At 37.7% G+C, this 26,854-nt stretch overlaps 1 protein-coding gene across 8 annotated transcripts in view; it reads right to left on the reverse strand.

Annotated features, from left to right (window-relative positions):
• TP63 (tumor protein p63) overlaps positions 1-26,854 on the reverse strand; it is a 265,967-nt gene that overhangs the window by 156,749 nt on the left and 82,364 nt on the right. For all 8 annotated transcript variants that reach the window (XM_015444930.3, XM_005545418.5, XM_015444929.4 and 5 more), the window contains exons 2-3: positions 2,481-2,609; positions 1,578-1,710 (exon numbers count right to left, since the gene is read on the reverse strand). In XM_015444930.3, coding sequence (XP_015300416.1) covers positions 1,578-1,710; positions 2,481-2,609 — 262 coding nt within the window. The remainder of the gene's footprint in view (positions 1-1,577; positions 1,711-2,480; positions 2,610-26,854) is intronic.

A 26,854-nucleotide genomic window follows, 5' to 3' on the forward strand; every position in this document is an offset into this window, starting at 1 on the left:
ATCAACTTAAGAGATGATATTTTATGAGAATTGGGAATGTCCTAATTTTTAACTGTCAAATCAGAGTTTACACATATTTATGTTGAATTATGACATATTCCAAGGCCTTGAATGACCTGCCCCTTGGAATTATTTGATAGTTTCATTTCACTGGCTCAAGGATTGAGAACTATATCTGTATTGGAATGAAAGGGGCCAATGAAAAAATGTATTTTTCCCTAATCAAATTAGTGACAAAGCATCTATGTATTTGCCGAGTTATAACTTTCATTTTTTGTTTCCTCTTGCCTTTCTCCACTTGACTTCCTCCCAATATTAAGCAGTATATTCTATATCCAAATGTACACAGCAAAAATTCCAAGAAAACATATCAAACAAGGTAAGCCATTTTAAAATAATTCCCCTTAATCTTGTCAACAGATACTCTATGATATCCCACTGTCTAACTTACCCCCACTATTTTTCTAGAAATTTTTGGTAGAAAAGATAGCAGGACTTGTGCAGTAAATAAGTGATTAAAAAAAAAAGAAAGAAAATCTACCAACATTATGAAAATGCACAAACACAGGAAATCTAAACATCTCAGAAAGGTGTATTAATACGATTAACCCATTAAACTCCTTAGCTTACCTGGGAAGTATGTAACATCTATGATCTCACCACTTTATAAATGAGTAACTGGGGCCTGAGATCATGAGTGACTCAGTGGTATAGCCAAGAAAAGCCTGTTTCATGTATTAGTTTTTTCTTCCCTCTTATTCTATCACCGGGTACTTAAACCTGCATATGCACATAGAATTCATGTGCATAAATTCCTCCTGCATTAAAGAAGGATAGAGAAGCGGCTTGTTATGGTAGGAAGTGCTCTGGATAGGATTCAGATCTAAAATCTGATTCTTTGCCAGCCACAGTAGCTCATGCCTGTAATCCCAGGACTTTGGGAGGCTGAGGTGGGCAGATCACAGGAAGACAGGAGTTCAAGAACAGCTTGACCAATATGGCAAAACCCTGTCTCTACTAAAAATACAAAAATTAGCCAGGTGTGGTGTTGCATGTCTGTAATCCCAGCTACTTGGGAGACTGAGGCAGGAAAATCACTTGAATCAGGGAAGCAGAGGTTCCAATGAGCCGAGATCATGCCACTGCACTCCGCACTCCAGCCTGGGTGACAGAGTGAGACTCTGTCAAATATATATATATATATATATATATATATATATGAATCAGAAATTTATTTATATATATATATATTATTTTGCTGTCCCTACCAGCTAGAAAGCCTTGAGCTGGTACCATCTTTTCTAAATTGGGGTTGACATGGGGAATGATCAAGATAAAAGATGTAAATAATCTCCCTCCCCATACGAATGGAAACACATATATTATAGATATTTGAGGCAGACCCAGAATCCATAATCCACACCAAATCTTCTCTCAGCTAACAATGTTGACTCTCTTCCCAAAGGCTTTGGTCATTCAGAGCCACTAGCCTTTTTACACACTATTGAAAAGATAGGTTTAACAGAGCTATAAATAGCATAGGCCCAAAGACTGAAGAGAAAGCCCATGCCACTCACCCACATGGGGTCACTGAGGTCCGAGTCCTGCATGCGGATACAGTCCATGCTAATCTCAATCTTATTTGTCGCACCATCTTCTGATGGTTCATCCACAAAGTTCAAGTCAATGGGCTGAACTGAACATATAGGCCTAACACATAGGAAAGAAAAAAAGTGAGTTAGGCATGGAAAGGGACTAAAACATACTCATGCTGTTGTTAACAACAAGTACTTTCTAATTCAAAGTCAGCAAGGCTCATTGGTTTCTTGAAGTTAGAAGCCCTAGGTTTGAGTCCTGGCTCGATCACTTATGAAATGTGTAATTTCAAGCAGTTCAAATCCAACCCTCATTTGTTAAATGGGGATCATGACCTCTGCCCTCCTCAGATAATTACTGGGTATGATGCAGGAAATAATGGCTGCATCTGTGATAGAGTATTTTATACTCTATTCCTAAGGGTCTCCAGTGTGCTGAAATTCTCTTTTTACCTTTTCTTAATTTATTCACTTATACAAACCTGCTTTGAATAAAGAAATAATAATACTTTTCACAGCAAGGTATAAACAACACAATTTAGTATTTTATCTTCTCAGTGAATACCTGCATTATAAAAGTAGATAAGTCTTCAAGCCAAAGGAATGGATTCTGAGTATCAGAGAAACATTGGGGAAGTGAATTTGGTGCAGAAGGGCTTAGGCCCTCCAAAATTACATCACCTTGGATTAGTAAGGATCTTTTGGAGTTAGAAATGGAAAAAAATCACCACTGAATTTTGAACAAAGCGATGGCATTGGAGTCATTAACTTTTCCTAAATAACTTCTACTGATTCTAGAAAAAACATACCCTACTAAGCAATATTTTGACCACCCACATACCTATTTAGTTCAAGCATAACATTTCTTGCTTGTTTTATACTTACTGTTCTAGAAAATCCCAGATATGCTGGAAAACCTCTGGACTGAGGAATTCATTTGTCTGTGTGCTCTGGGACATGGTGGATCGGTAATAACTTTCTTTCCAAGAGAAATGAGCTGGGGTTTCTACGAAACTTAAAAGGACAAAAATGAAACTAGTATTATACTTTCTGTATTTATGACACTGAATATTTAAATTAAAGCATACTCTATCATGAAAACATCAAGTGAATCTATAAAATCATGCAGGTATATATGTAGCACATGTTACAAGTTACACAATTGGCATTTCTTCAGGCAGTGTAATGAATCCAATTTTGCCAGAAAATCAGGCAGACCTCCAATGCTAGACAATCTCATCTTCTATCAAAGCTCTCCTTTCCTAACTAATAGTATTATTATGCTCTATACCTCCACTATCCAACATCTGTGTTCTGTAGATTCTGAAAAGAGAATAAACATTTCCTCATTACATCTGACAGCAAGTCTGACCTATCATTAAACCCATTTTGTAAGAGTGTCAAATGATTATCTGCCCATTCTGCCACCAGCAGGTAAGAAACAGAACCCGGAAACAGAAATGAGCTCAGAAAATTTAAATTTTTTCCTCAGTTTAATCGTCTCTCCCATAACCACAATCTTAGAATCACACTCAGGGACAATAAACTCAAACCTGCGGACCTAATATTTTTTAATTTTTTATCGCCAGTTACTTACCTTGATGTGTGGGTGGTTCTTAATTAAAGTGTAGAATTGTATGTTAGACTTAATAATAAGCAAATATCTGAACACTTTGCAAATGAATCCTATTTTTGTTTGCTTCATTTTGCTGCTGAGCCCTGAAGTTTGCTGTACTTATTTTTTTAAACATTTATTCCTATATATTTGGAGGAAAACATCAGCTTTCTCAGATGATGCATTCTCCAAATCTAAATATCATGTGGGCAGATCATCTTAATATGTGATTTGTGATAATCAGTAGACTAATTTTATCCCAGGATAAAATTGGTTAAGTTCTTAATTGTTACTGTTCCTGTTATAAAGAATTTTAAAAAATACTGTATTAGGATAGTCAATCACCTTCAAATTTCAAATGTGTGTTCTGGTCTAGTAATACAGTAGAAGTTAATAGTATTAGATTTATTAATGCTGATTTCTAAGCTATCTGCGATAGCACATTCATTTGCTCAAGTTAAACATGCATAGAGGATTTATTTGCCAGGAAGCATAATGGAAACTGGAAATAAAAGGTGTATAATAGTGTCTCATCTTCTAGGAATTGATGGTATAGAAGGAAAGACAGGAAAACAAACCTACAGTTAATGTGTTAGCAGTGTAGACAGCACTACAAAAACATAAAGATGAACAATGTGAAGGAAAGAGTCTTAACTGATAAAAATTAGGCAGGTCAGGTAAGAGCTAATGGTACAGAGTGGGCACTCTGTGACAACAGCATAAACAAAATACTATAATGGAAAATAGCTTGATATGTGTGAGAAAATCACAAGCAACTCTGTTAATATGGTGAAAAATTTTGGGCAGAGAATGCTGGGAGATTAAGCCAGAGAGATAAGAAGAAACTTACATACTATGTTTTTAAAAAGGCTATGTCAGTACTTGTGGTGAGTGTGTGTGTGTATTTACATATTTCAAAACATATTAAATGATCTATATTTATATATTTAAATGATATATATATCATTAAAAATATATATAAATGATATGTACATTTTAAATATCTCAAAATATTTTAAATAAATTTTAAATTGAAGAAATTGTAGATTTACATGCAATTGTAATGAATAATACAGAGAGATCACATGTACACTTTACTCAGTTCCCTCAATAGCAACATCTTGTAAAACTACCATATAATATAAAAACTGCGATAGTGACATTGATAAAATCCAGTGATCTTACTCATAAATCTTCAGTTCTACTTATACTTATTTGAATGTGAGTATATATATGTGTGTGTGTGTGCGCATGTATTTCATTTAATACAATTTTATCACATGTGTGGAGTAGAGTATCTATCACCACAGTCAGTATTAAAGGATTTGATTCATGAGACAGACACAGTCAGACTATGTTTTGCATTGGTAAATCTGGAAGTTGTGTGATGGAAGAATTTACAGCATGTCAGTTTATGGGTAAAGTGACTATTTAGAATGTTCCTGCATCAGTTCAAGTAAGACTACGAAAGGGCAAAATCAATGGGAATGGAGAAGATAGGGACAAAGTCAGTTATTAGTAAAAAGGCTAAATCATATATTGGTTGTGTTACTAGTGAAGGAGAATGAAGAGTCAAAGATGACTTTACGTTTCCAGCTTGATTGAACCGTGTGGTTGATGATTCTACTAACTACATCGGTAAGTATAGTTGAAAGATCTGGCTTAAAGAAAGGGAGATGATAAATTGCATTTTAGCATGTTGAGTTCTAAGTACCTAGAACTCAAACCTAGTTTTATCCACGCATGTGATAAAATTGTATTAAATGAAATACACACACACATATATATATACTCACATTCTAATAAGTACAAGTAGAACTGAGGATTTATGAGTCACATCACTGGATTTTATCAATGTCACTATGGCAGTTTTTATATTATATGGTAGTTTTACAAGATGTTGCTATTGAGGGAACTGGGTAAAGGGTACATGGGATCTCTCTGTATTATTCATTACAACTGCATGTAAATCTACAATTTCCTCAATGTAAAAAGTGAAACCAACTTAAATAAGCCTTACACTCTAGGAAGAAAAACAGACCACAAGTTTAGAAACAGAAATCTTCCTCATAGGGTAAAAATGAATCTGAGTGTGGATACAATGACCTATGCAGAATAGGTACAATGAGAAAAGGTATGCGGGGCTCCACTTAGAAAACCTGAGAACAGACAGACCCTGAGAAATTTATGGTATTTTAGAAGCCAAAGTAAAAACAAAATTAAAAATAATCAACATTACTCAATGGCAATGGGATCTAGGAAGATAAGACCTGAAAAATACCTACTAGATTTGACATAAGGAGGTCGTTGCCAACCTTGACATTAGAACCTTCCGTAGATTAATGATACCCTCAAAATATTTTAGTGTTTTGAGGAGTAAATGGAGGTGTGTGTAAAAAGAAATGTTTTTTGGATACAATTGGATTAGAAGAACCTAAATTATGACTAAAGAGGGAGGACCTAGTGTGGAAAGAGAAAATTTCAAGATACTGGAAAGAAAGGGAATGGCATGGTAAGAAACCCTGCAATAGGCAGGTAGGAAAAGGTCAAGGCATAGGTAGAGAGGATAGTCTTGAACTAAAACCCCTTAACCCCTCACTCTAGGATGAAGTAGATGGCAAAATTAAGCACAGATATAAATATTTTCATAGAAGATAAACAGAAGTCAAGGTTGATGACTTCAATTTTCTTGATGAAGCAGGAGGAAGACAAGGCCATCTGCTGAATATTGAGGGGGTCAGACATTAAGTGACTATTTGGGGAAAAAAGGTGAGAGTTTAGAAATGTGAATCAGGTTAGAAAATATGAATTTGTCATATCCCAGTCTACACAGTTATGTGATTCTCTTCAGCTTATACCACTGGGGAAAGGAACAAAAAATTGATAAAAACAATACTACTGTTGTTTCACTGAACAGGTTACATCAGAGAATTAAGGGAATTGTGAAGACTAGCTTTGGATTCAGATTGGAGAGGGCAGGAAGAGGGTCTAGGGCAAGGAAACCCTGTCTATTCCAAAAATACAAAACTTAGCTGGGCGTTGTGGCAGGTGCCTGTAACCCCAGCTACTCTGGAGGCTGAGGCAGGAGAATCACCTGAACCCAGGAGGCAGAGGTTGCAGTGAGCCGAGATCATGCCACTGCATGCCAGCCTGGGCGACAAGAGTGAAACTCTGTCTCGAAAAAAAAAAAAAGGAAGGAAGGAGAGAAAGAGAAAGAGAAGGAGAAAGAGATAGAAAGAGGAAGAGAGAAAGAGAGAGAGAGAGAACGAGAAAGAGAGAGAATGAGAGAGAACGAGAGAGAGAGACAGAGGGAGAAAGAGAGAAAAAGAGAGAAAGAAAAAGAAAGAAAGAAAGAAAACTATGTTTCTATGAGGTCAAAACAGTTATATAGGGCAGGAATTAACAAAGTTAAATTGGTAGAAATGGAAGAGTGGGATATCAGAATTGATGAGGTCCCTATAATTAGAAGACCATCTGATAATCCAATATCTTTAAATTAAAAGGTTACATTAATTTTCTTCACTTTTCTTTTGAGATTGTGGCCTACTTGGTTTATTTACTGCCAAATAGCGAGTAGAGAAGAAGTAAAAGTTAATGGCTTTAACACTGAAGTGAAATTTATAAATACTCTCATGATGACACTTTTGAATATGCTTGATTCACATTAAAATTTGTCTTCAGATAGAACTGAAGTACAAGAAAATAGGAAAAATAAAAGTAAATGCAATTCATAATGTGAAAAATAGTGAACAAAGGCATGAAAAGTGAACAAAGGCATGAATTATTCAAAAACCAAAATGCAGATAAATTCCCATATGAGTGGCCATATACATGGACCCATAAGGACATCTCCAACATCCTAAGATCTAAACAGGATGCCTGATAGCTTGAAAGCCAGGTGAGCACTAGAAGGTAAACATTACCAAACAAAGTAGGCTCTCAACAATAATGATATTAGTGTGTGAGATTTGAAAAAGTAAGAGTTTTTAAGTTGGCAGAAGTGTAGATTTAGTTTCTAAAGAGACTGATAGATAATGTGACCAACATCTTCAATAATAAAGACCAAGGCAGATTCTAAAAAGAGTGTTATATAGAAGAAAGACATTATCTCTAAAGCAGAACAGAGAAAAACAGCATTGGTTCCATACTCATCATCTATTATTTCCCTTATTTCCACATAGTAAGTTCTGGTTCCTGTCTGTACTTATTTTGTTATTTTTTTTGTTTCGCTTTTATTCCTAGGTTCTGACTCCTAAAAGTCATTTCCCTGTATTTCTAATGTCACCATAATCAGCTGTGAAAACCTGGACAGGCCTCCAGATTCCTCAAACTTCAGCTTCCTTGCACATGACAGCATGGAGACGAGGATCTCCACCCCACTGCCTTTCCCATGCCTACCCAACCCTCAATGTACTCTTCCTTACATAGTACTTCCTAGGTCCTAATTTAAGTATAGTTTTTCTCCTTTGAACTTTGTTCTTTTATTTCATCTCATCAATGCTACTCTGTCATACTTTGCTTGTTCAACAATTAATCTACTGCAGAGGATTTTAGGTAATTTGTGGGTGAAACATATCTCTCTCAACTCTGTATTTCTTGTGGTTTTATAGCTCCTTGAGGATCGAGTGGAAGAATTACAAGTTTTGGAATGGGGCTGACCTAGGTTCAATCTCAGTTCTACTAATGACATGCTTTGAGGCCATGGCCAAGTTACTCAGTGTCTTTGAACCTTAGTTTCTTCAACTATGCTTCCCTCAGAGGGTGGCTGAGAGGTTTTCTTTAAATGTGCTACGTAATTTTTATACAGAGCCTGGTAGTCAATGCATTGGTTCTATCACAAAAAGTGCTACATCATTTGCATCCAGGACATACTTGCTGAATTAAACTTATTAGATAGTGTGTTTGAATGGTCTGTTCAAGTTTTTAAAGTGTCACATAAAAATAAAATAATTATATGAAACTTATCCCTCCCTTCCATCTGTGACCTTGGGTCAAAAAAATACCCTCATTACTACTCATTTTCTTCTAGATCACTTTTGTCTTAGACTGGCTACATTAAATGAGGCAACTTTACCCCTCTCGGGGCTTCAAGGGGCTTTATTACAAAAGTCAGGTGTGGGGAGTTGGAATTACAAAAGACAAGAGAGGGGAGTTGGAATATCCTAACCAATTTCTTTCTTAAAGGTAATGATTTACCTGAATATAATCCCCTTCACTCATGCTCTCCATCCCACTAAACCTTTTTGCCTTTTTCGTTAGTCAGCATTTTCTCCTAACTTAAAGGACTATGTAATGATCAGCCTTTTCAAGCAGAATTTTCATTAGGTTACTCCTTTTGTGACAGAGAATTTACAATCATTAACCCTGCATCCTTGACAAAATCCAATCACCTTTGTCGCCCATTCTTTGGAGCAAACCCTCCTTACAAATTGTTTAGCCAGCTGATAAGGTTTGGCTCTGTGTCCCCACCCAAATCTCACCTTGAATTGTAATAATCCCCATGTGTCAAGGGCAGGACCAGGTGGAAGTAATTGGATCATGGGGGTGGTTCCGCACCACCCACTCTGTGCTGTTCTCCTGATAATGTGTGAGTCTCATGAGACCTGATGGTTTTATAAGTATCTGGCATTTCCCTGCTTCCACTCATCACTCTTCTGCCACCCTGTGAAAGAGGTGCCTTCTGCCATTTTATAAGTTTCCTGAGACCTCCCCCAGCCATGTGTAACTGTGAGTGCATTAAATCTCTTTTCTTTATAAATTACCCAGTCTCAGGTATCTCTTCATAGCAGCATGAAAGCAAACTAATACACCAGCTGTATCCTACAGGTTGTTTTCATACTTGAGCCCTTACAAATTGACCTTTTACATAATCCACCATCTTCCCCCAAGTCATATTCTTTACATTTGCCAACAGTGAGCTCACCTAGAAAGGATACAATATTTGTATATCTTGTTTAGGTTCACAGTCTCAATTTGGCATGCTTTAAGTATTCTTGTCCTTAGTTCATTCTATCATAATTTACCCACAAATTTACCCACATTGAAACGGCGTTTCCATTTTGTGTAGGTAGGTCTGTTGCCCCAACTAATAAGACACTGGCACTCAAAAATATTATTTTCCTTATTTTTTTTTTGACAGATCTGTAGAAGGGAAAAACTAGAAAGGGCTTTATTTCTCATAATCTCTACTCCTTTCTTTTTATAAATGAAACTCATAGGGATTTGACTCATATCCCACAGGAAGTCCACAAGTATCTAGTTCTGGAGCCTAGCCATCCTGGGTCGTTGTGCAAAGCTCTTCAGATATAAAGTGTACAGTTAGCACTTTTGCAAACTGTACTGTCTAACTCCACAAACATAAAACATGTTATCAAACTTCACTGTACTAAATTCCTCAGTTAATATTGTGACCCATTTCAGTCTAGAATCTGGCATTTGGTAGAAGACAAAGATAAGGAATACTTGAGTATCTTGTTTAAAATGCCATTTTAACATTATAGCATGCAAACATAGTAACCTGCATGCTTACAAATAGGGTATTTATTGACAAACTGCCCCCAAATTAGAACTTAGGAGACATTTGAATAAGTGTAATCACCATGACATCAAGTTTGGAATACATTAGGATTTTACACAACTGTGAAAATTTGATGGAAAATGCATGTAACATCCACGACTGAGATACATGAAAATGGAGCTCAGGAAGGGCTATGGGGAAATTGAAACCTGTAGAGGAGGTTTCTTAGGATTAAACAATGTGACAAATTGAATTTAGACAAAAAAGAAAAGAAAATATGTAAAAAGAAAAAGTAGACCTTCTTGGAAAAAATTATAAGGTCTAATGGTTAGAAGTCATCTAGTCCAAACTCTTAACTTACTAACAGTGACTTTGCAACTTCAGCCAAGATAGATATCTGTACCACATAAGGCTGCCCACTCTTTGTGAGACAGCTCAGAATGCTGAGTGAGAGATTTAAAAATTGAGGAAAGGTTTACTGCCCTAAAACCTTCAGACACTAGTCCGATGCATGCAGAAAATAATCCAATTGCAGTTGCCTTCAACATTTTCTCAATTATAGACTCTATTATGGGAATCTGATGATAGTTCTGAACAATCTTATATAATAAACAAAAAAAGTAAAAATGAAATATACATACTGACATACATATAAGTGATTGGGTTTGATTTTCAAAGATTTTATAGACCTTAATCCACATTCCTAATCCAAGTCTCATCGCTGAAAGCTTAGTTAAGAATCTGCACTGTAATCTTTCATCTGGATTAGGTGTTAGCAAACTACTCCTCACAGGCAAAATACATCCCACCTGTTTTTGTAGGTGAAGTCTTTTAAGGACACTGTCATATTTATTTAGGTATTGCTATATGGCTGCTTTTGAACTATAACAGCAGAGTTGAGGAGTTGCAATAGCAACCATGTGACCCACAAAGTCAAAAATATGTTCTGGCCCTGTGTAGAAAAAGTTTTCCAACACCTGATGTATATAAAAGACCTTTAAAGATTTTAAAATAAATTGCAGTTTGAGTTAACACTTGTGAAGTTGTAGAAACTTTCTCTTGGACCATTATATGTGGAGTACAAAACAGAAGCGGGAGATCATTGGGTTAATATTTGTTAACCCAGGGAATTACGAGCAATCAGATATGGACCTGGAAATAAGAAGTGACCCTGGACCAATGAGGCAGGATCCTTGGTTCACACTTGATTTTTTTCTATTGTAACTGTTCATGTATTTTTCTTATCATCCACATCAATATTTTAGTACTTTAAATATGGGCTGGTGACCCAATTCAGAAAGCATGATATATCACACAGATATTATTCAATAGCCTGTTGCTACAAAATGATTCACACCCGTAATACTTCAGTACAAAACCACTTTCACATATACTCCACTTGATAGTCATATTATGAATTATGTATTACACTGAACTTTAGGAACTTACTGTTTTGTAGGTTAATGGTGGAATGCTACCAAGTTTATATGGTTCGAAGTCATAGAATGAATATTCTCAACATGTTACAGCTGAATAACATTAAAATACTTGTCAAGATCACATATTCCATCAATAGGTGGCAGACCAAGGTCTTGAGCCTCATTCTTTGGACTACTGCTACTCAGTGATAAGATGACTGGCCCACCCAGAGAGTAAGACTGAGTGACGTTTATATGGAGGAACAAGATACATGTTTATGGATTTTTCTTAAATATAAATTTGCCTAATCTGTACGTGTTTCATTCTAAAGATTCACTAACAATGATGACAAAATACCCCCTCCCTTCAACCCGAGATGAACTCTCACTCTGTCATACAGGCTGGAGTGCAAGGGCATGATCTCGGCTCACTGCAACCTCCAGCACCTGGGTTCAAGCAATTCTCCTGCCCCAGCCTCCCAAGTAGCTGGGATTACAGGTGCACGCCACCACACCTGGTTAATTTTTGTATTTTTACAAAATTTAACGGGGTTTCACCATGTTGGTCAGGCTGATCTCAAATTCCTGACCTCATGACCTCATGATCTGCCCACCTTGGCCTCCCAAAGTGCTGGGATTAGAGGTGTGAGCCACCACACCCAGCCGGCAAAATAATTTTACATTTGTATTGGCTATATATGTGTTGTGCTGAAGAATCAGCAGTAACAAAGAACCATGGCAGACAGCTGAGAACTCACACATTCACTTTCCAAAGCAGGATGTCCTCCCCCACCATCTGCCCCCATATTGCTAAATTCCCTCATGTGGTTCCCTTCAAAGTGAGGGAAATATATATGTTCACCTGTCCTGACTTTATTTCTTCCAACTCTTGGTACTAAAATAGCTTAAATCAGAGTCTTTAAAATGTACTTTACTTTATCACAACGGGATACGTATTATTAAGTTTTGGTGGCATAAAAAGAGAAGTTTTAAACTTTAAAATTAGTCACCTTGCCATTCAGGAACAATTTCCTTTTATTAATTTTTACATATTTATATTCCTAGTCCCCATAAGTCCTACGTTTTATTTTTTATATTTTCTGTTCACTATGCTTTAACCCTATTTCAAAGTGGACTTTACAGGGTCTGTCTTGTTTATACACTTCATATTACCATGTTTACCTAATTCCTTAACATTCAATGTAATAATTATTAACATTATCTCTGTTTTAATTATTTGTCCTGGTAAATTTCATTTTTAGTAAATTAAATATACAAAATTGACTAAAGACAGGAAATATGGTTTATATAATACAAATCACAACCTTTAGACTTTTTTCAGAATGAGGTAACATCTTGAAAAAGTAGTATCTAGTACTAAAGTCTGATACAAATCGTAAGGATTTATTTATTAAGCAACACATTTGTGCAAATTATGGTGAGAAGTAGGGGAGAAAAAGAAATCCGTCCCTGGTTTATCCTTACCCCATATGTTTTTGTATCAATTATCTGAGACTGTGTCATATATTTACATGCTGATTGTCAGTCTCTCCTGCACCCCGGTCCACCCCACTGCCTGAAGAATGTAAGCTTCACATGACCTGATTGCCCTGCTCACGGATGCATCGCCAGGGCCTGGAACAGTGCTTAGCACGAAGGTGTTCCATAACCATAAGCTTGTGAATACAGAATGTGAATAGAGGAGATGGAGTGGATTTGAATTCCAGGTGTATTTAATTGTATTTATCTTCTACTCTTGCAAAATGTCTCCATTAGTTACTGCCCCAGCTCCACTGTAGAGATGCAAAGAAATTATCAGAGAATATTATTCTAAGTGAAGTAACCCAGGAATGGAAAAACAAATATTGTATGTTCTCACTCATAAATGGGAGCTAAGCTATGAGGATACAAAGGCATAAGAATGACACAATGGACTTTGGGGACCCAGGGAAATGGTGGAAAGAGGGTGAGGGATAAAAGACTACAAATTGGGTTCAGTGTATACTGCTTGGGAGATGGGTGCACCAGAATCTCACAAATCACCTCTAAACACCTTACTTATGTAACCAAATACTACCTGTTCCCCAATAACCTATGAAAATAAATCATTATTAAGAATTAAATATAATATAAATTACATACCATAAAAAAGCAATGAACAATTAGGGAAATTCTGACACTGTAGAATCTTGAAGATATATTTATATCTCACATGCCTACACATAACAGAATTCCTGATATAATAACTGGGCATTCATAAACATTTGTTGAATAGATGAATGGCTTAATTCACACAGCCTGAAAGGGTTAGTATAAAAATAGAGGTTGGATAACTCCTAAGTCTTTATTCTTTCTGGTATATTGCAATGACCTCTGTGAGGAGTGAAGTGGATATTTGCAACAATGAGACCAAAAAAAAAAAAAAAGAAAAAAAATCTGAAAGCCAGGCACAAGAACAAAAAAGTACTTGCAAAAACCCCTGAGGACTTTGGTGTGATAACACAACCCGATAAATAAGGTTCCCAATGGTAATCCTGAGGGTGCACACTATTTTTGGCTTAAAAAGTATGTATTATATTCAGAAATACCTACCTTCCAATACAAAAAGAAACATAAAATGCTATCTAATAAGTGTATGTTCAACTATTACAGAAAACTCACCCACCCAGAATAATGTATTTCTTAAAGACACCTGGTAGATAAATTTTGTTTTACTAAATCATTAGGGCACATTTTGTTCCTCTCTGATCAGGATTACATTTTGTCTATGGTACAGATTTTTATTTACAGTTTCTACCTGGCTGGTTGGTTCATGGAGAGAATAACCACATTGTAGTTTCTGGCCTTTGTGGGTTCACACATTAGCACAGGATATGGCACAGAGCAGGTGTTTAACAAACGTTTGTTGAATGAAGTATTTGAAAAGGACAAGTAACAATGCTAACATCAATAACAGAATCAGCAGCTATCATTTGATTGTTTCCGTGAGCAAGGTATCTGCAATATGCCTGACAGACATTGTTTAATTTTCACAACATCCCTTGAATTAGATACCAATATGATCCCATTTAAAAGATAAGAAAAATGCTCAAACTCACATGGTAACCGGGAGAATGGTAACTCTGGGTTTTTAAGGATACGGCTTCAGAGTCCCTAGTCTGCCATTTACAAGATTAATAACTTTCGGCGAGCTATGCCACTTCTCTAACCTTCAATTTCCATATCTGTAGCGGTGAGAAGGAGAATACAGTACCTATATCACCGAAGGAGAAAAAGGTCTCGACTCTCCCTTAGAAGGTTACTCCACTTCCCCAGTAAGGAGCCGTAGGTGTTACACTTCACAGTTCAACAGAAATACTTGGGAGTACATTTGGAAAATGCCAGTTCCCTGTCCCTACCTCCAAGAGATTGTTTCAAATGATCTGGACTGAGGCTTACAAATCTGCACTTTAAACAAACTGTACTTGAAAACACATGGCTTTAGTATTCACCTAAATTCTAATCTGTTTAGAGTTTTTATTAAAGACAGAGCACCTTAATAAGTCTGCATTTTCTCTAAATATCTTTCCTCAAATAGACATCAGTCTTATTCACTATGATGTGACTTTAATACTTGAACAAAATAGTGTGATGTAATAATTATAACACATACTGCATGCTAGGCATTGTTCCAAATGCCTTATGAATATTTAATCCTCCCAACAAAACATGATAAAGTTGGTGCTTTATACACACCCACATTTACTAGGTGTATAACTTTGGGGAAGGTACATGAGCTTTCTGTGCTTCGAGTAGTTCTTAACTATCACACTGTGTGGACTTTCCTAGGAGTGAACAGAGTTCAGAGCCCTGCCTTACAGGCCCAATGCGTTCACTGGCTGGGATCTTGGGCAAGTCCCTGCCCCTGTTTGGGATTCCAGTTCCTCCTCTGTGAAGTGATGGGGTTGATTCCCATGAGCTCTAAGGCCCTCTGGTCCAAAGATACTATCGTGCATTTTACAGGAGACTTTTGACCTTGTTATCTGATGAACTACAGCCCAAGGATTGCTGACACTAAAGACGCACTCATCCTTCTAAGGCTGCTCCCTTATTATTTTTTCTTACCTGCCGATTCCAAACACTTCCTGCTGAGTTATTTGTCCTCTGTCATTCCTTTTTGCTGAGGAACCAAATGTACTTCAGTCTAGAGAGGGTAGAACAGCGTCTTCACAGAATTCTTCCCAAGCCCTGCTGTCTTTGTTTAATCTGGCTCCCAGAGTGCTTCCACCTGAGCCTGTTTGAACCTCATTACTCTCCCAGGGAGGCTCACCAGTTTCTTGTCTCTCCTTTCCTACTCTCCTCTTGAGCAATGACACTCTTCTGACCTAAGTCATCCTCAGCAACATCTCTCCAATCCATCCTTCCTCCTTTCCTACTTTCTTGCTGTTGTTTAATTCCAGGCTTAAACCTTCAGGTTTCCTTTAGCCCTGTATTTCTCAAAGCTGGCTACACATTAGAACACCTGGGATGCTTAAAATACAGATGCCCGGGCCCTACCCCAGTCCAATTAAATCAGAACTTCCCAGACTTAAATCTGAGCTGGAATATTACTTAAAAGTCTAGAAATTCCACAAGACATTGTAATGCTTGTTGAGGTTCAGGACCATTGCTGTCTAGACTTAAGGAGTCTCAAGTGGAGAGGATAAGCAAATCAAAATCACCTGGGCAGCTGGATCCTCCTCACGCCCAGGGAGGTGAGTCTGGGCATGTGAAACAAGCAAGAGCCTCCCAGGTGGTTTGAAGAGGTCCCTTTATGAAACAAAGTTCTAGCTGAACCTCCAAAGCAAGATGGATCATTACACCTTCCTGCCACCCACCTTAGCAGAGCAACCCAAGGCTTCTTGTTGTGTCTTGCCACCCAGTTAATATTTCCAATCACAACTGGCAATGCAGGAAAAAAAAAAAAAAAAGCACTTGATAGAAAGATCCATATATTTTTCACTGTCTGCTCTAACTAGCCAGGTAACTACGGGGGAATCCCTTTTTCTCTCTAGTTTTCATTTTCCCCATGTGGAATAGAAGGTTATTGTATTGCTAGAAAACACTAGAAAATCACTAAGCATCCTTCCTACTTTATTATTCTATTATTTTAAGGCCCACAACCTATTGTTCCTCTGTTACACAAGTAGCCCTAGTTCTTTCAACATTCAGCTGACGACAGGCAATTCGTCTGAGAAAATCTATTTACGACTCCTGGTAAAGATGGTCCACTGTAAACCAATAACTACTGCTACAAAGACTTCTTCAAACTTCCTACTGCACCAAAAACTCTCTGACCAAATTGCAGATCAGGTCTCTAAATCTCTGCAAAGATCTTCCCCGTCAGTGTCCTCTCATAGCCGCTTCATCGGAAGGCAATCACCTCCTACAGGCAAATGCCTTTATGGACATGGTTGGGAGAGACTTGTTTACGAACAGGCCCTGTGGCCTCATGCCTCCAGCTGTCCAGTGATGCACAGAAGGTAATTCCAGTGTGATTGCAGTGTGGCTGCTGGGAGCCTTCTCTTTGTTTGCTTTCTCTTAGTGTGAGATGGCTGAGTCTGTTAGGAGATGCTGGATAATGAATATGTAGCAGAGTCTCTCCCTATCTCCCTATCTGCTCCCTGCTAGCCTCCCGTCTTTTTTTTTTTTTTTTGAGACGGAGTTTCACTCTTGTTGCCCAGGCTAGAGTGCAATGGCATAGTCTTGGCTCACTGCAACCTTCACCTCCTGGGTTCAAGTGATTATCCTGCCTCAGCCTTCTGAGTGGCTGGGATTACAGGCATGTGCCATCACACCGGCTAATTTTGTATTTTTAGTAGAGACGAGATTGCTCCATGTTCGTCAGGCTGGTCTCAAACTCCTGACCTCAGGTGATCTGCCCACCTCAACCTCCCAAAGTGCTGGGATTCAGTCTTCTTTAATGTAAGAGATGCATTATCTAAAGGTATTGGAGACAGGATGACCTCTAAGGCCATGTCTAATGAGAGCATTCTATGTACAATGTATAAGAAATTTTTTCACAAGTAAATGAAATATACTTAAGCCAATAATGATAATAAAAATAATATTTAACAAGATAAATATGTAAAATCAGGAGTATTCACAAGCTTGGTCTTCCCTTCAATGATTCTTCTTCCTCGGCCTGGTTCTTTGACTTTTGTATCTGAGAATGATGGAGGGAGAAGAGAGATGAACAAATTTAGCAATGATATTTTAGTCTATCTACAAAACAAAGAGCTCTGAGATAGAGGTGGCGTGGAAAAAATGAAAACCTTGTGGGCTGAGCTTGCTGGGGGCAAGAATTTGAGACAGGGTTTGGCAGAGGAAAAATGAATAGATTGTAACTTGTGAAGGCAGGAGAGAAAACAATGGAAAGTGCTACTGAAGATTATGAACTGGATCTTCTTTAATATCCTTTTAGAAACAGAATAAATGAGATTAAATGAATAAGAATCCTTTTAAGTTTTATGTGATTGTTCAGTGCTTCTCAAATGCAGTACTGCTTAGAGGACAAACCCAAGCTTCATCTACGTTTCAAGAAAGAAATTTGTTTTTTAAAGTTCATGGAGAAAAAGAGGAGCATAATTCCAAAGAAAAGGGCTCATGAAGAAAATCTGGCTCAAGAAAGACTCTCTGAAACAAGGATCTACAGACTGCTACACACAAAATTACTCTCATCTGTTTTTGCAGCGTTTGTAAGCCACGCTCATTTGTTTAGGTATAGTCTATGACTGCTTTCAACCTGCGACGGCAGAGTTGAGTAACTGTGACAGAGACCGCATGGCCTGCAAAGTTGAAAACATTCAATCTGATTTTTTTACAGAAAAACTTTGCTGGTATAGAGTCAAAGATAACATTTTATGGCACAATCATGCCATAAAATGGAGGGACTAGATGTGTTGATTGGTCAGGTAGAACAAAAGAAATCTGGAGGAATAAACAGATCTCTGGTAAATCGGATGCGAAAAGAGTACGTATGAAAGAGTGAATATGGGCACATAATCAAGGGAGAACCAGCTGGCATCATGGACTCTGCAAGCACAGATTAGGAAGCTTATAACTGAGGACAAGTTTGAGTGTTTTCAAAAAAGGCTGTAGATTCGTTTGAAAATAAATGATCTATGAGTACGTGCAAAAGAAAGTTGTGATTGCTAGGAGCTGCCTGACTTCCCAAAGAACAAGTTCTCTCACTTCCACCAAACCAACTGAGAACAGCGTTTTTCTGTGGGCGGGTTTTTCCTTCATGCATCTATGACTTTTGTCCTTGTCTGCATCTATGAGTTTTGTTCTTGCTGCTATTTTCCTCTTACCCTACACTTCAATTATGGCAACTGAGAAATCTGTGCTTTTTCATTCAGTTATGTCTGAGAGATGTCGGAGCTCCTCACATAGAGCTAGAGACATTCATATTCTGAAATATTCTTTATATTCTTCTTATATTCTTTATATTCTTATTTCTGTTAAATATACCCCTCTCCAAAAGTATCTGCTACCTTTTTTTTGCTTGTTTGTTTGTTTGTTTTAGATAAATGATTCAAAGTAAACCTCAAAAGTGATTTCCATCTTTTTCCACCTTCCCCTAAAATGACAATCCCATCTTACAGGTATAGGTTCTCTGCCCCCAGGGAAAACTGAATCACTTATGTTAGTTTGCTAACTTAACAATATTATATGTTTACATGTTTCTTTAACACTATGACTATCTTCTTTAGTAAACATTGAATTTTTAAGTGATGTGATAAAGGTCTTTACACTTAGCCTGCTAAATGTTATTTATGCAGTATTCTTAGGTGATATGGTTTGGCTCTCTGCCCCCACCCAAATCTCATCCCCACATGTCAGGGGAGGGACCTGGTGGGAGGCGATTGGATCACCGTGATGGTTTCCCCCATGCCATTCTCATGATAATGAGTGACTTCTCACAAGATCTGATGGTTTAAAAGTGTTTGGTAGTTCCCCTCTCTTGCCACCATGCAAAACACGCCTTGCTTCCCCTTTGCCTTCTGTCATGATTGTAAGTTTCCTGAGGCCTTCCCAGTCATGTGAAACTCTGAGTCAATTAAACCTCTTTTGTTTATAAATTACCCAGTCTCAGGTAGTCCTTTATAGCATTGTGAAAACAAACTAATACGTCAGGTTAATTTTTCCCTTTAAATAATTCATTCCAAAATAAACACAAGATCACTCCTATCCCAGGAACATGTGTCCCCTTATTCAATCATGGGTTTCTGGTCACTGCAAAGTTGTCCCTAGGAGTTTTCTCCAGACACTTGGTAATCAAAATCCATCCCTTGTAGATGCTTGTAATATATCCTTGTAGTTTACCCTCTTTAAAGATTGGCATTAGTTTCTGTTTTTCCAATATAGAATTTTCTCCATCAGCGCATTCTCTTATGTTGTTACCTTTCTTGAATAATTTTCCATTTTAGATTCTTGGAGTCTGACAGAAATAGTAGATTATATAGCAAGCTTTCTCATTTTTCCACATTAACACATTATTTAATTCTATCCCTTGCGTTTAATATATTCCCTGTTACTACTAACTCTGTGTCTTCCCTATCTAAGCTCAGGGTAAAGACTGACTTTTGGAGGCTGGGTCCAATTTCAAGCTAAAAGAAAAAAAAGAACATAAAGAAAACTGTTTTAAAGGAAAGGGCTTATGCAGTGCAGAAAAGATATCCTCAAGCCTAACACCCAGATTTTACAGAAGCATTAAGCAGCTTAGGGACTGAACAAGCATGATTACTTTTGGTTAATGAGACCAACTTCATTTAATCAGGATGTCTACTATCCTAATTTCAGATTTTATCTGTGACCTACAGACTCCTGAGGTCATATTTTTAGTGTATTGAGTTTAAAGAAATTCAAATTCAGTATAACTATATGAAAACAGTATAGCTGTTCTCACTTCTCATTCCATTCAGATGCTTCTGAAAGCAGTCAGCTTCCCACATCTTAGCTATTAAGCAAACTTTATTATTCAAAGTTATTGTGTTTGTCAAAAGTTATATGACACACTCTCTCAATTGATCAGTGTGAAAGATCAAGTGTGAAATATAATTTCACACTTGATCAGTGTGAAAGATTATATTTAGTACATTATTTATTATGAAATTATCTGTGATTGATCCAGATGAAGTATGTGTTTGCATGTTGGAAAGGTTATTAAATAGTGGTAATAACTTTAATTTCAGAGATGTTGAAACATGGGAATAGCCTTAGGACAGCAAACACTCTGTGTGAGTGTGTGTGTGTGTACATATTTGTTTAGTTTGTACACGTGTATGTTGATGTTTCAGTTGTTGCAATTGATAGTGTGAATTAGATCTAAAGATACTAAGAGGCTGGGTGCAGTGACTCACTCCTGTAATCCCAGCACTGTGGGAGGCCAAGGATCACCTGAGGTTAGGAGTTCTAGACCAGCCTGGTCAACATGGTGAAACCCCATCTCTACCGAAAATACAAAATTAGCTGGGTGTGGTGGCACTCGCCTGTAGTCCCAGGTACTTGGGAGGCTAAGACAGGAGAATCTCTTGAACCCAGGAGGTGGAGGCTGCAATGAGCTGAGATTGCACCACTGCACTCCAGCCTGGGTGAGACAGAGCAAGACTCCGTCTAAAAAAAAAAAAAAAAACAAAAAAAAAGATACTAAGAGATTCTGATAGCTCTTCTGCAGAGAAGAAAAGTGCTTATCATGAAGTAGACGAACTGAAAAAAATTCAGATAAGATAGACTAGTGCCAAAGGGGAAAAAGAATGCAATTGAGAGAACTGTTAGTTTATTTTGGTTCCTTTAAAAATGTTGGGCTGTAAAATTCAGACTATCACAAAATTTTGCAGTCCTTTCAGAGTAAGAACTATGGATTTCTTGCATCTCCAGTGTTTTTACTGATGTGAAAACTGAAAAGTTCCTTTTCTAAGAGTGAGAAAGAAGATTGGCAAATTCTCTCTCTTTAAAAGGGAAGGGATCATGGAAGTGGCATTTCCAGGGTTTTCAAAAAATGAAATTAAACACACAAATTATGACATTCTTTCCACAATGTACCCAAAGTCCAGTGACTAAGAATCTAAACCAATTTTATGATGTAAAATCATTAAAATAAAATGGCCCTGAAGAAATATGCCATTCCCTGGGGTTTGATCTCACTCAAGAAAGAGTAAATAAAATATATTTTATAAAATTGGGCATTATATTTAAAAGGGAGGTATCTAATACAATTATAGATAAAGAATACAAAGGTCAGTAACAGATGCATTAAGCACTGATTAGGAACATGAATTTTGGAAATGTGGTTTTGCTACATTACAGATGTTTGACTTGAAACAAGTTGCTTAAACTTTCTAAGCCTCAGTTTCCTCATATGGGGAACAGGAATAAAAATATTTAATGTGTCATATCACTGTATGCGTAAATGAGATGTATATAAAGTTTTTAGTACAGTGCGTAGTGAGTACTGAATAAATGGTAGGTAATGGTTATCACTATTCTAAGCTAAAGTGGTTGAAAGTGAAATCCACATTCCTCTGAGAATAATGAGCCAAGGGATGTACACAGAGGAGCATGGTTCAGTTCCTGAAGCCTCAGTGCTCACGTAGACTTAGAATTATTTCTCAAACAATTTCATGGTCTCTTGATTTTCTAACAAAAGAAAAACAAACAAAGCAAATCAGGGCACAGAAATTTATACAGTGATAAATCTTTACTATTCCACAATAAGATTCATTGTGGTTTATGTACAGTATCCAAATTCTTCACATGACTAGCTGCTCCAATTTTTAGCATCAGATTTACATACCATGGTGGCTATACCCCAAACCACCCCAGAGACGGTTTCAGACTCACAACCCGTGACCTTATTAAGGGTATAAAGTAATTCACCATCAATGTCAGTTTGTAATTACAACCATCTTTTGCTGAAATGTATATACCTAATAGGTTTTAATGTTTATCAAGGAATATTCCCTAGAATAGCAAAGGTAGCACATTCTTAGAGAGATCAAATCTGGACGTTATACTTTATCTTCTCCTGAGTGATCAGAACATACCCTCAATGCTTCTTATTTTAGATTAGAAGATAACCACAGGAAAAAACAAATGCCATAATTTCAAAACAAATGCTATAATCAGACTTCTCACACAAAATCTTACACGGACATTTCCCTTCCGGCAGCTCTCTTGTGTGGCTTTCCTACTTGGGGTGACTAAGAGGTCTAGCATCCTTCCATCTAGTGGCTTAGCTGTCCTGTAGGGCCTCAAAGACTTCCTCTGGGTCCCCTCTACTCAGCCTATGACAAAGAGAGGAGAGGAGAAGGGAGGGGAAAGGGAAGAAACGAGGGCGAGTGAAAGGTCATATGGTAATTTTAGGGCCACATCTGGAAGCAGCATGAAGCTCCCCTGCCTGTATTGCACTAGTTAGGACCAAGTCACATGCCCATGCCTAACTTTAAGGGAGGCTGGAAAAATACAGCTAACTACGTCCAAGAAGAAAGTAAAATAGTTTGCTGAACGTGCAGCACTGTTTCTCTCTCAGTGCTTCTCTGGTTGGGTAGGAGAATTGTTGAGTTTTTGGATTTTTGTTCTATTTTGGCTTTTAGACAACTTTAAAAAAAGAGATGCCTTTTATATGAATATGTACATGTATGTCTGTATGTGTGTATGTACAATGACTAACTCTGAGAAGCAAGCTGAATTAACTCTTTGTCATTTATGTATGCCCTTCTTCAGTACTCCCTCCCAAGAAACCAGGCCTCTCATATTTGAGAGAATTTTAAAAAGATGTAAGGATAATCTCCGCCCAAGGAAAACCTATCAGAAACTGTGGTATATATCATTGAGAGATACAATCTTGAAAAGGAGACCTCTAAGTCACAACCAAGTCACTCAAACATTACCAGGATGGACAGAAAAGAAACTTCTCAAAATTTCCACATAATTGGTGTACAAACATACACTTTAACAAACCTCTGTCAAAACAGGATTTTTATTCTGTACTTATCCTTTGATATTGATATTTTTGCATTATTCTCTGTTATATTCTATTCTTAGACAATGAGCCTACACTATGTGATGGGATCATTTCTGGAATGATTGCTAAAACCTAATCTCTTTGTATATGTCTCTGTAAGCTTTCAGGACAAGTAGAGCTCCAGGAACACTGGGAACATGACCACTTTCCCAAATGTCATGTCAGAGAATAATAGAACTTGAAGGTAGAACACTTAGAAGTTTAATAGTACCTTTCCCAAAGTCCACCTTATGAGGGTCCTGTGATGCTTTTCTTCACACACACATTTCCACTTACGTGGTGTCTTTAATTCATCTACAGATAATCATATGGCACGGAGTATCTGTGAATACCACATACAAAATGGAGAGTTGGAAACCCAACTTTGTTTAGGTTTCAGATGTATTAAGGATAAACGGAAACTATTAAAAACATACTTTGGAGAGAATGAGGACCAGGTTCTAATCACTCTTTCCATACTGGACAAACAAATTTTTCACTTGATCATATATTTTCTAATTAGTGATTTGCAAAGCCTCTCAGACTTAGAAATGGATTTGCTACTCATTTTATTATATTCGTAAGGATTTATTTATTGAAATAATATTCAATTATAAAAGTTATAAAAGCATCAATTATAATTATGAAAAGGAGTATAAAGTTATTCACAAAATATACACCTAATATAAGAAGTTTAACAATTGGATTAGACTTGCACTTGTAATTTAATTGAACTGTGGTACATATAATACTTTCTTGGATACTTTTGTTATTTTATGCAGGCTTCAGTCTCTAATCTTTTCAAAATTCAAAAATCAAATAAATTTGGGAGATGTGAAGCTTGACTTTTTGAAGTCAAAACTGTATCAGTTCATTGGAGATGAGGTACATTTGAGATTACTCCCTAAATGTCTGGAATAAGATGAACTCATTTCAAATGAAAAGAACTCAGCTCAGGAAAATGAACTATTTATCCAAAAACTCAAGGACCACAGGATGGTATCAAAGGCTAGTTTTCTGTCAGCTCAAAACCGGATTCTCATGTGTAGATTGTTTACTCAAGCTCTGATAATTGGGCTCTTCCCCATTGTTGAGACAAGTTAGTAGTTTGTTCATTCATTCAATAAACATTTACTGAGTACAGTTACTTGCCACGCAGTGTGTTAAGTGTCAGAAATACACAGAATAAATAGAGTGCTATAAAAGCCCAAAGGCACGGGTACAAATGGAGATGAAGCGGCCATAAAGCCTATTTTGAGGTTTTTGCATCTCAATCTATCCGACTATAAGCCAAATAATCAGGAATTCCAATCTTGACCTCTCTCTCTACGCTAGGGTAGTCTGGGAGAATTCCCAGGCAAACCTAGCTCTTTCTTAGAGGTTTAAAATATGGCAATAGTGGAATTTCCCAGCACCCCTGAGTCTAAAAACAGATGTCCCCATGTCACTTCACAGCTCAGATATTTTCCATGGCTGCCTATCAAGATTGAAGCCCAAACTCAATGGCATGGTTTTGAAGATGCCTAATTATCTGACCTTAAACTCATCTCATAATAAGACATAATTCATATCCCTATCTTCATTTCTGAAATAGACCTCACATTTTATAACCTTTCTCTTTGCTTACTTTCAATCTGAAACACCTTTCCATATTTGTCTTCTTTTTTTTTTTTTTTTTTTTTTTTGAGACGGAGTCTCACGCTGTTGCCCAGGCTGGAGTGCAGTGGCGCGATCTCGGCTCACTGCAAGCTCCGCCTCCCGGGTTCATGCCATTCTCCTGCCTCAGCCTCCCGAGTAGCTGGGACTACAGGCGCCCACAACCGCGCCCGGCTAATTTTTTGTATTTTTAGTAGAGACGGGGTTTCACCGTGGTCTCGATCTCCTGACCTTGTGATCCGCCCGCCTCGGCCTCCCAAAGTGCTGGGATTACAGGCGTGAGCCACCGCGCCCGGCCCATATTTGTCTTCTTATTGCTGTGATCTGAATAATTGCCTCACCCCACCAAATCTATATGTTGAAACCTAACCCCCAAGGTAATGCTAGTAACAGGTGGGGTTTTGAGGAGGTGGTTAAATCATTACTGCCTCTCCTCATGAATGGGATTAGTGCTCTTGTAAAAGAGGCCCCAAGGAGCTGCTGTGTGCCCCTTCCACCATGGGAGGACAAAACAAGAAAGTGCCACCTATGAAGAACCTGGTGCTCATCAGACATGGAATCCGCTGGTGCCTTGATCTAAGACTTTCCAGCCTCCAGGACCATGAGAATTTCTGTGGTTTATAAGTTACCCAGTTTACGGTATTTTGTTACAGCAGTCCTAGCGGACTAAGACTTATTAATAACCTAGCTGGTCTTCACTTCTTACCTCAGAATATTTCAGAAAAGTTTCTTATTCCTCTCCAATAAAAATGTCTTCTTCCATACTTCTGTGACAAACTGACCTCTGTGACTGAATTCTACCTTGTGCAGTAGTTAGTTGTTTACCTGTCTGTTTCCCATCCTGGTAACTGAGGACAGGGAAATGCATTATTGTATCTCAGTGTCTACCATGGTGCCCATTGCAGTGTTTGTGCAAGGTATGTGCTCAATAAATGCACATCAATTTTAATCATTCTGTGTTTTCCTTCTCCAGACTCAGTAATGAAACTTTCCAGAAGAAAGTTGACTCAAGTCCTGCCTATGATTTAGCTACTACTTTTCTTGAAGTGGCCTCCACACTTCTTCCACTTTTCTCCTTCATACTTTTGCTCTTCCTTTGTCCATCCACCAAACCAACCTAACAACTTCCTATCATGGAAGTTCCATCCATCTACCTATCTCTTCCTCATATTCTCAAGCCCATACAAGGCACATACATCAATATAAGGATCCAGCTGGTATAAGATCATAAAAAGTGGATGGGCCCTAGATCCTTGAGGAATCGCCATACCGTTTTCCATAATGGTTGAACTAGTTTACAATCCCACCAACAGTGTAAAAGTGTTCCTATTTCTCCACATCCTCTCCAGCACCTGTTGTTTCCTGACTTTTTAATGATTGCCATTCTAACTGGTGTGAGATGGTATCTCATTGTGGTTTTGATTTGCATTTCTCTGATGGCCAGTGATGATGAGCATTTTTTCATGTGTCTGTTGGCTGTATGAATGTCTTCTTTTGAGAAATGTCTGTTCATATCCTTTGCCCACTTTTTGATGGGGTTGTTTGTTTTGTTCTTGTAAATTTGTTTGAGTTCTTTGTATTCCTCAAGGATCTAGAACTAGATGTACCATATGACCCAGCCATCCCATTACTGGGGATATACCCAAAGGATTATAAATCATGCTGCTATAAAGACACATGCACACGTATGTTCATTGCGGCACTATTCACAATAGCAAAGACTTGGAATCAACCCAAATGTCCATCAGTGACAGACTGGATTAAGAAAATGTGGCACATATACACCATGGAATACTATGCAGCCATAAAAAAGGATGAGTTTGTGTCCTTTGCAGGGACATGGATGCAGCTGGAAACCATCATTCTTAGCAAACTATCACAAGAACAGAAAACCAAACACCGCATGTTCTCACTCATAGGTGGGAACTGAACAATGAGATCACTTGGACTCGGGAAGGGGGACATCACACACCGGGGCCTATCATGGGGAGGGGGGAGGGGGGAGGGATTGCATTGGGAGTTATACCT

Source organism: Macaca fascicularis, chromosome 2, assembly GCF_037993035.2.
Source record: "Macaca fascicularis isolate 582-1 chromosome 2, T2T-MFA8v1.1".
In the NCBI taxonomy this organism is placed as follows: Eukaryota; Metazoa; Chordata; class Mammalia; order Primates; family Cercopithecidae; genus Macaca; species Macaca fascicularis.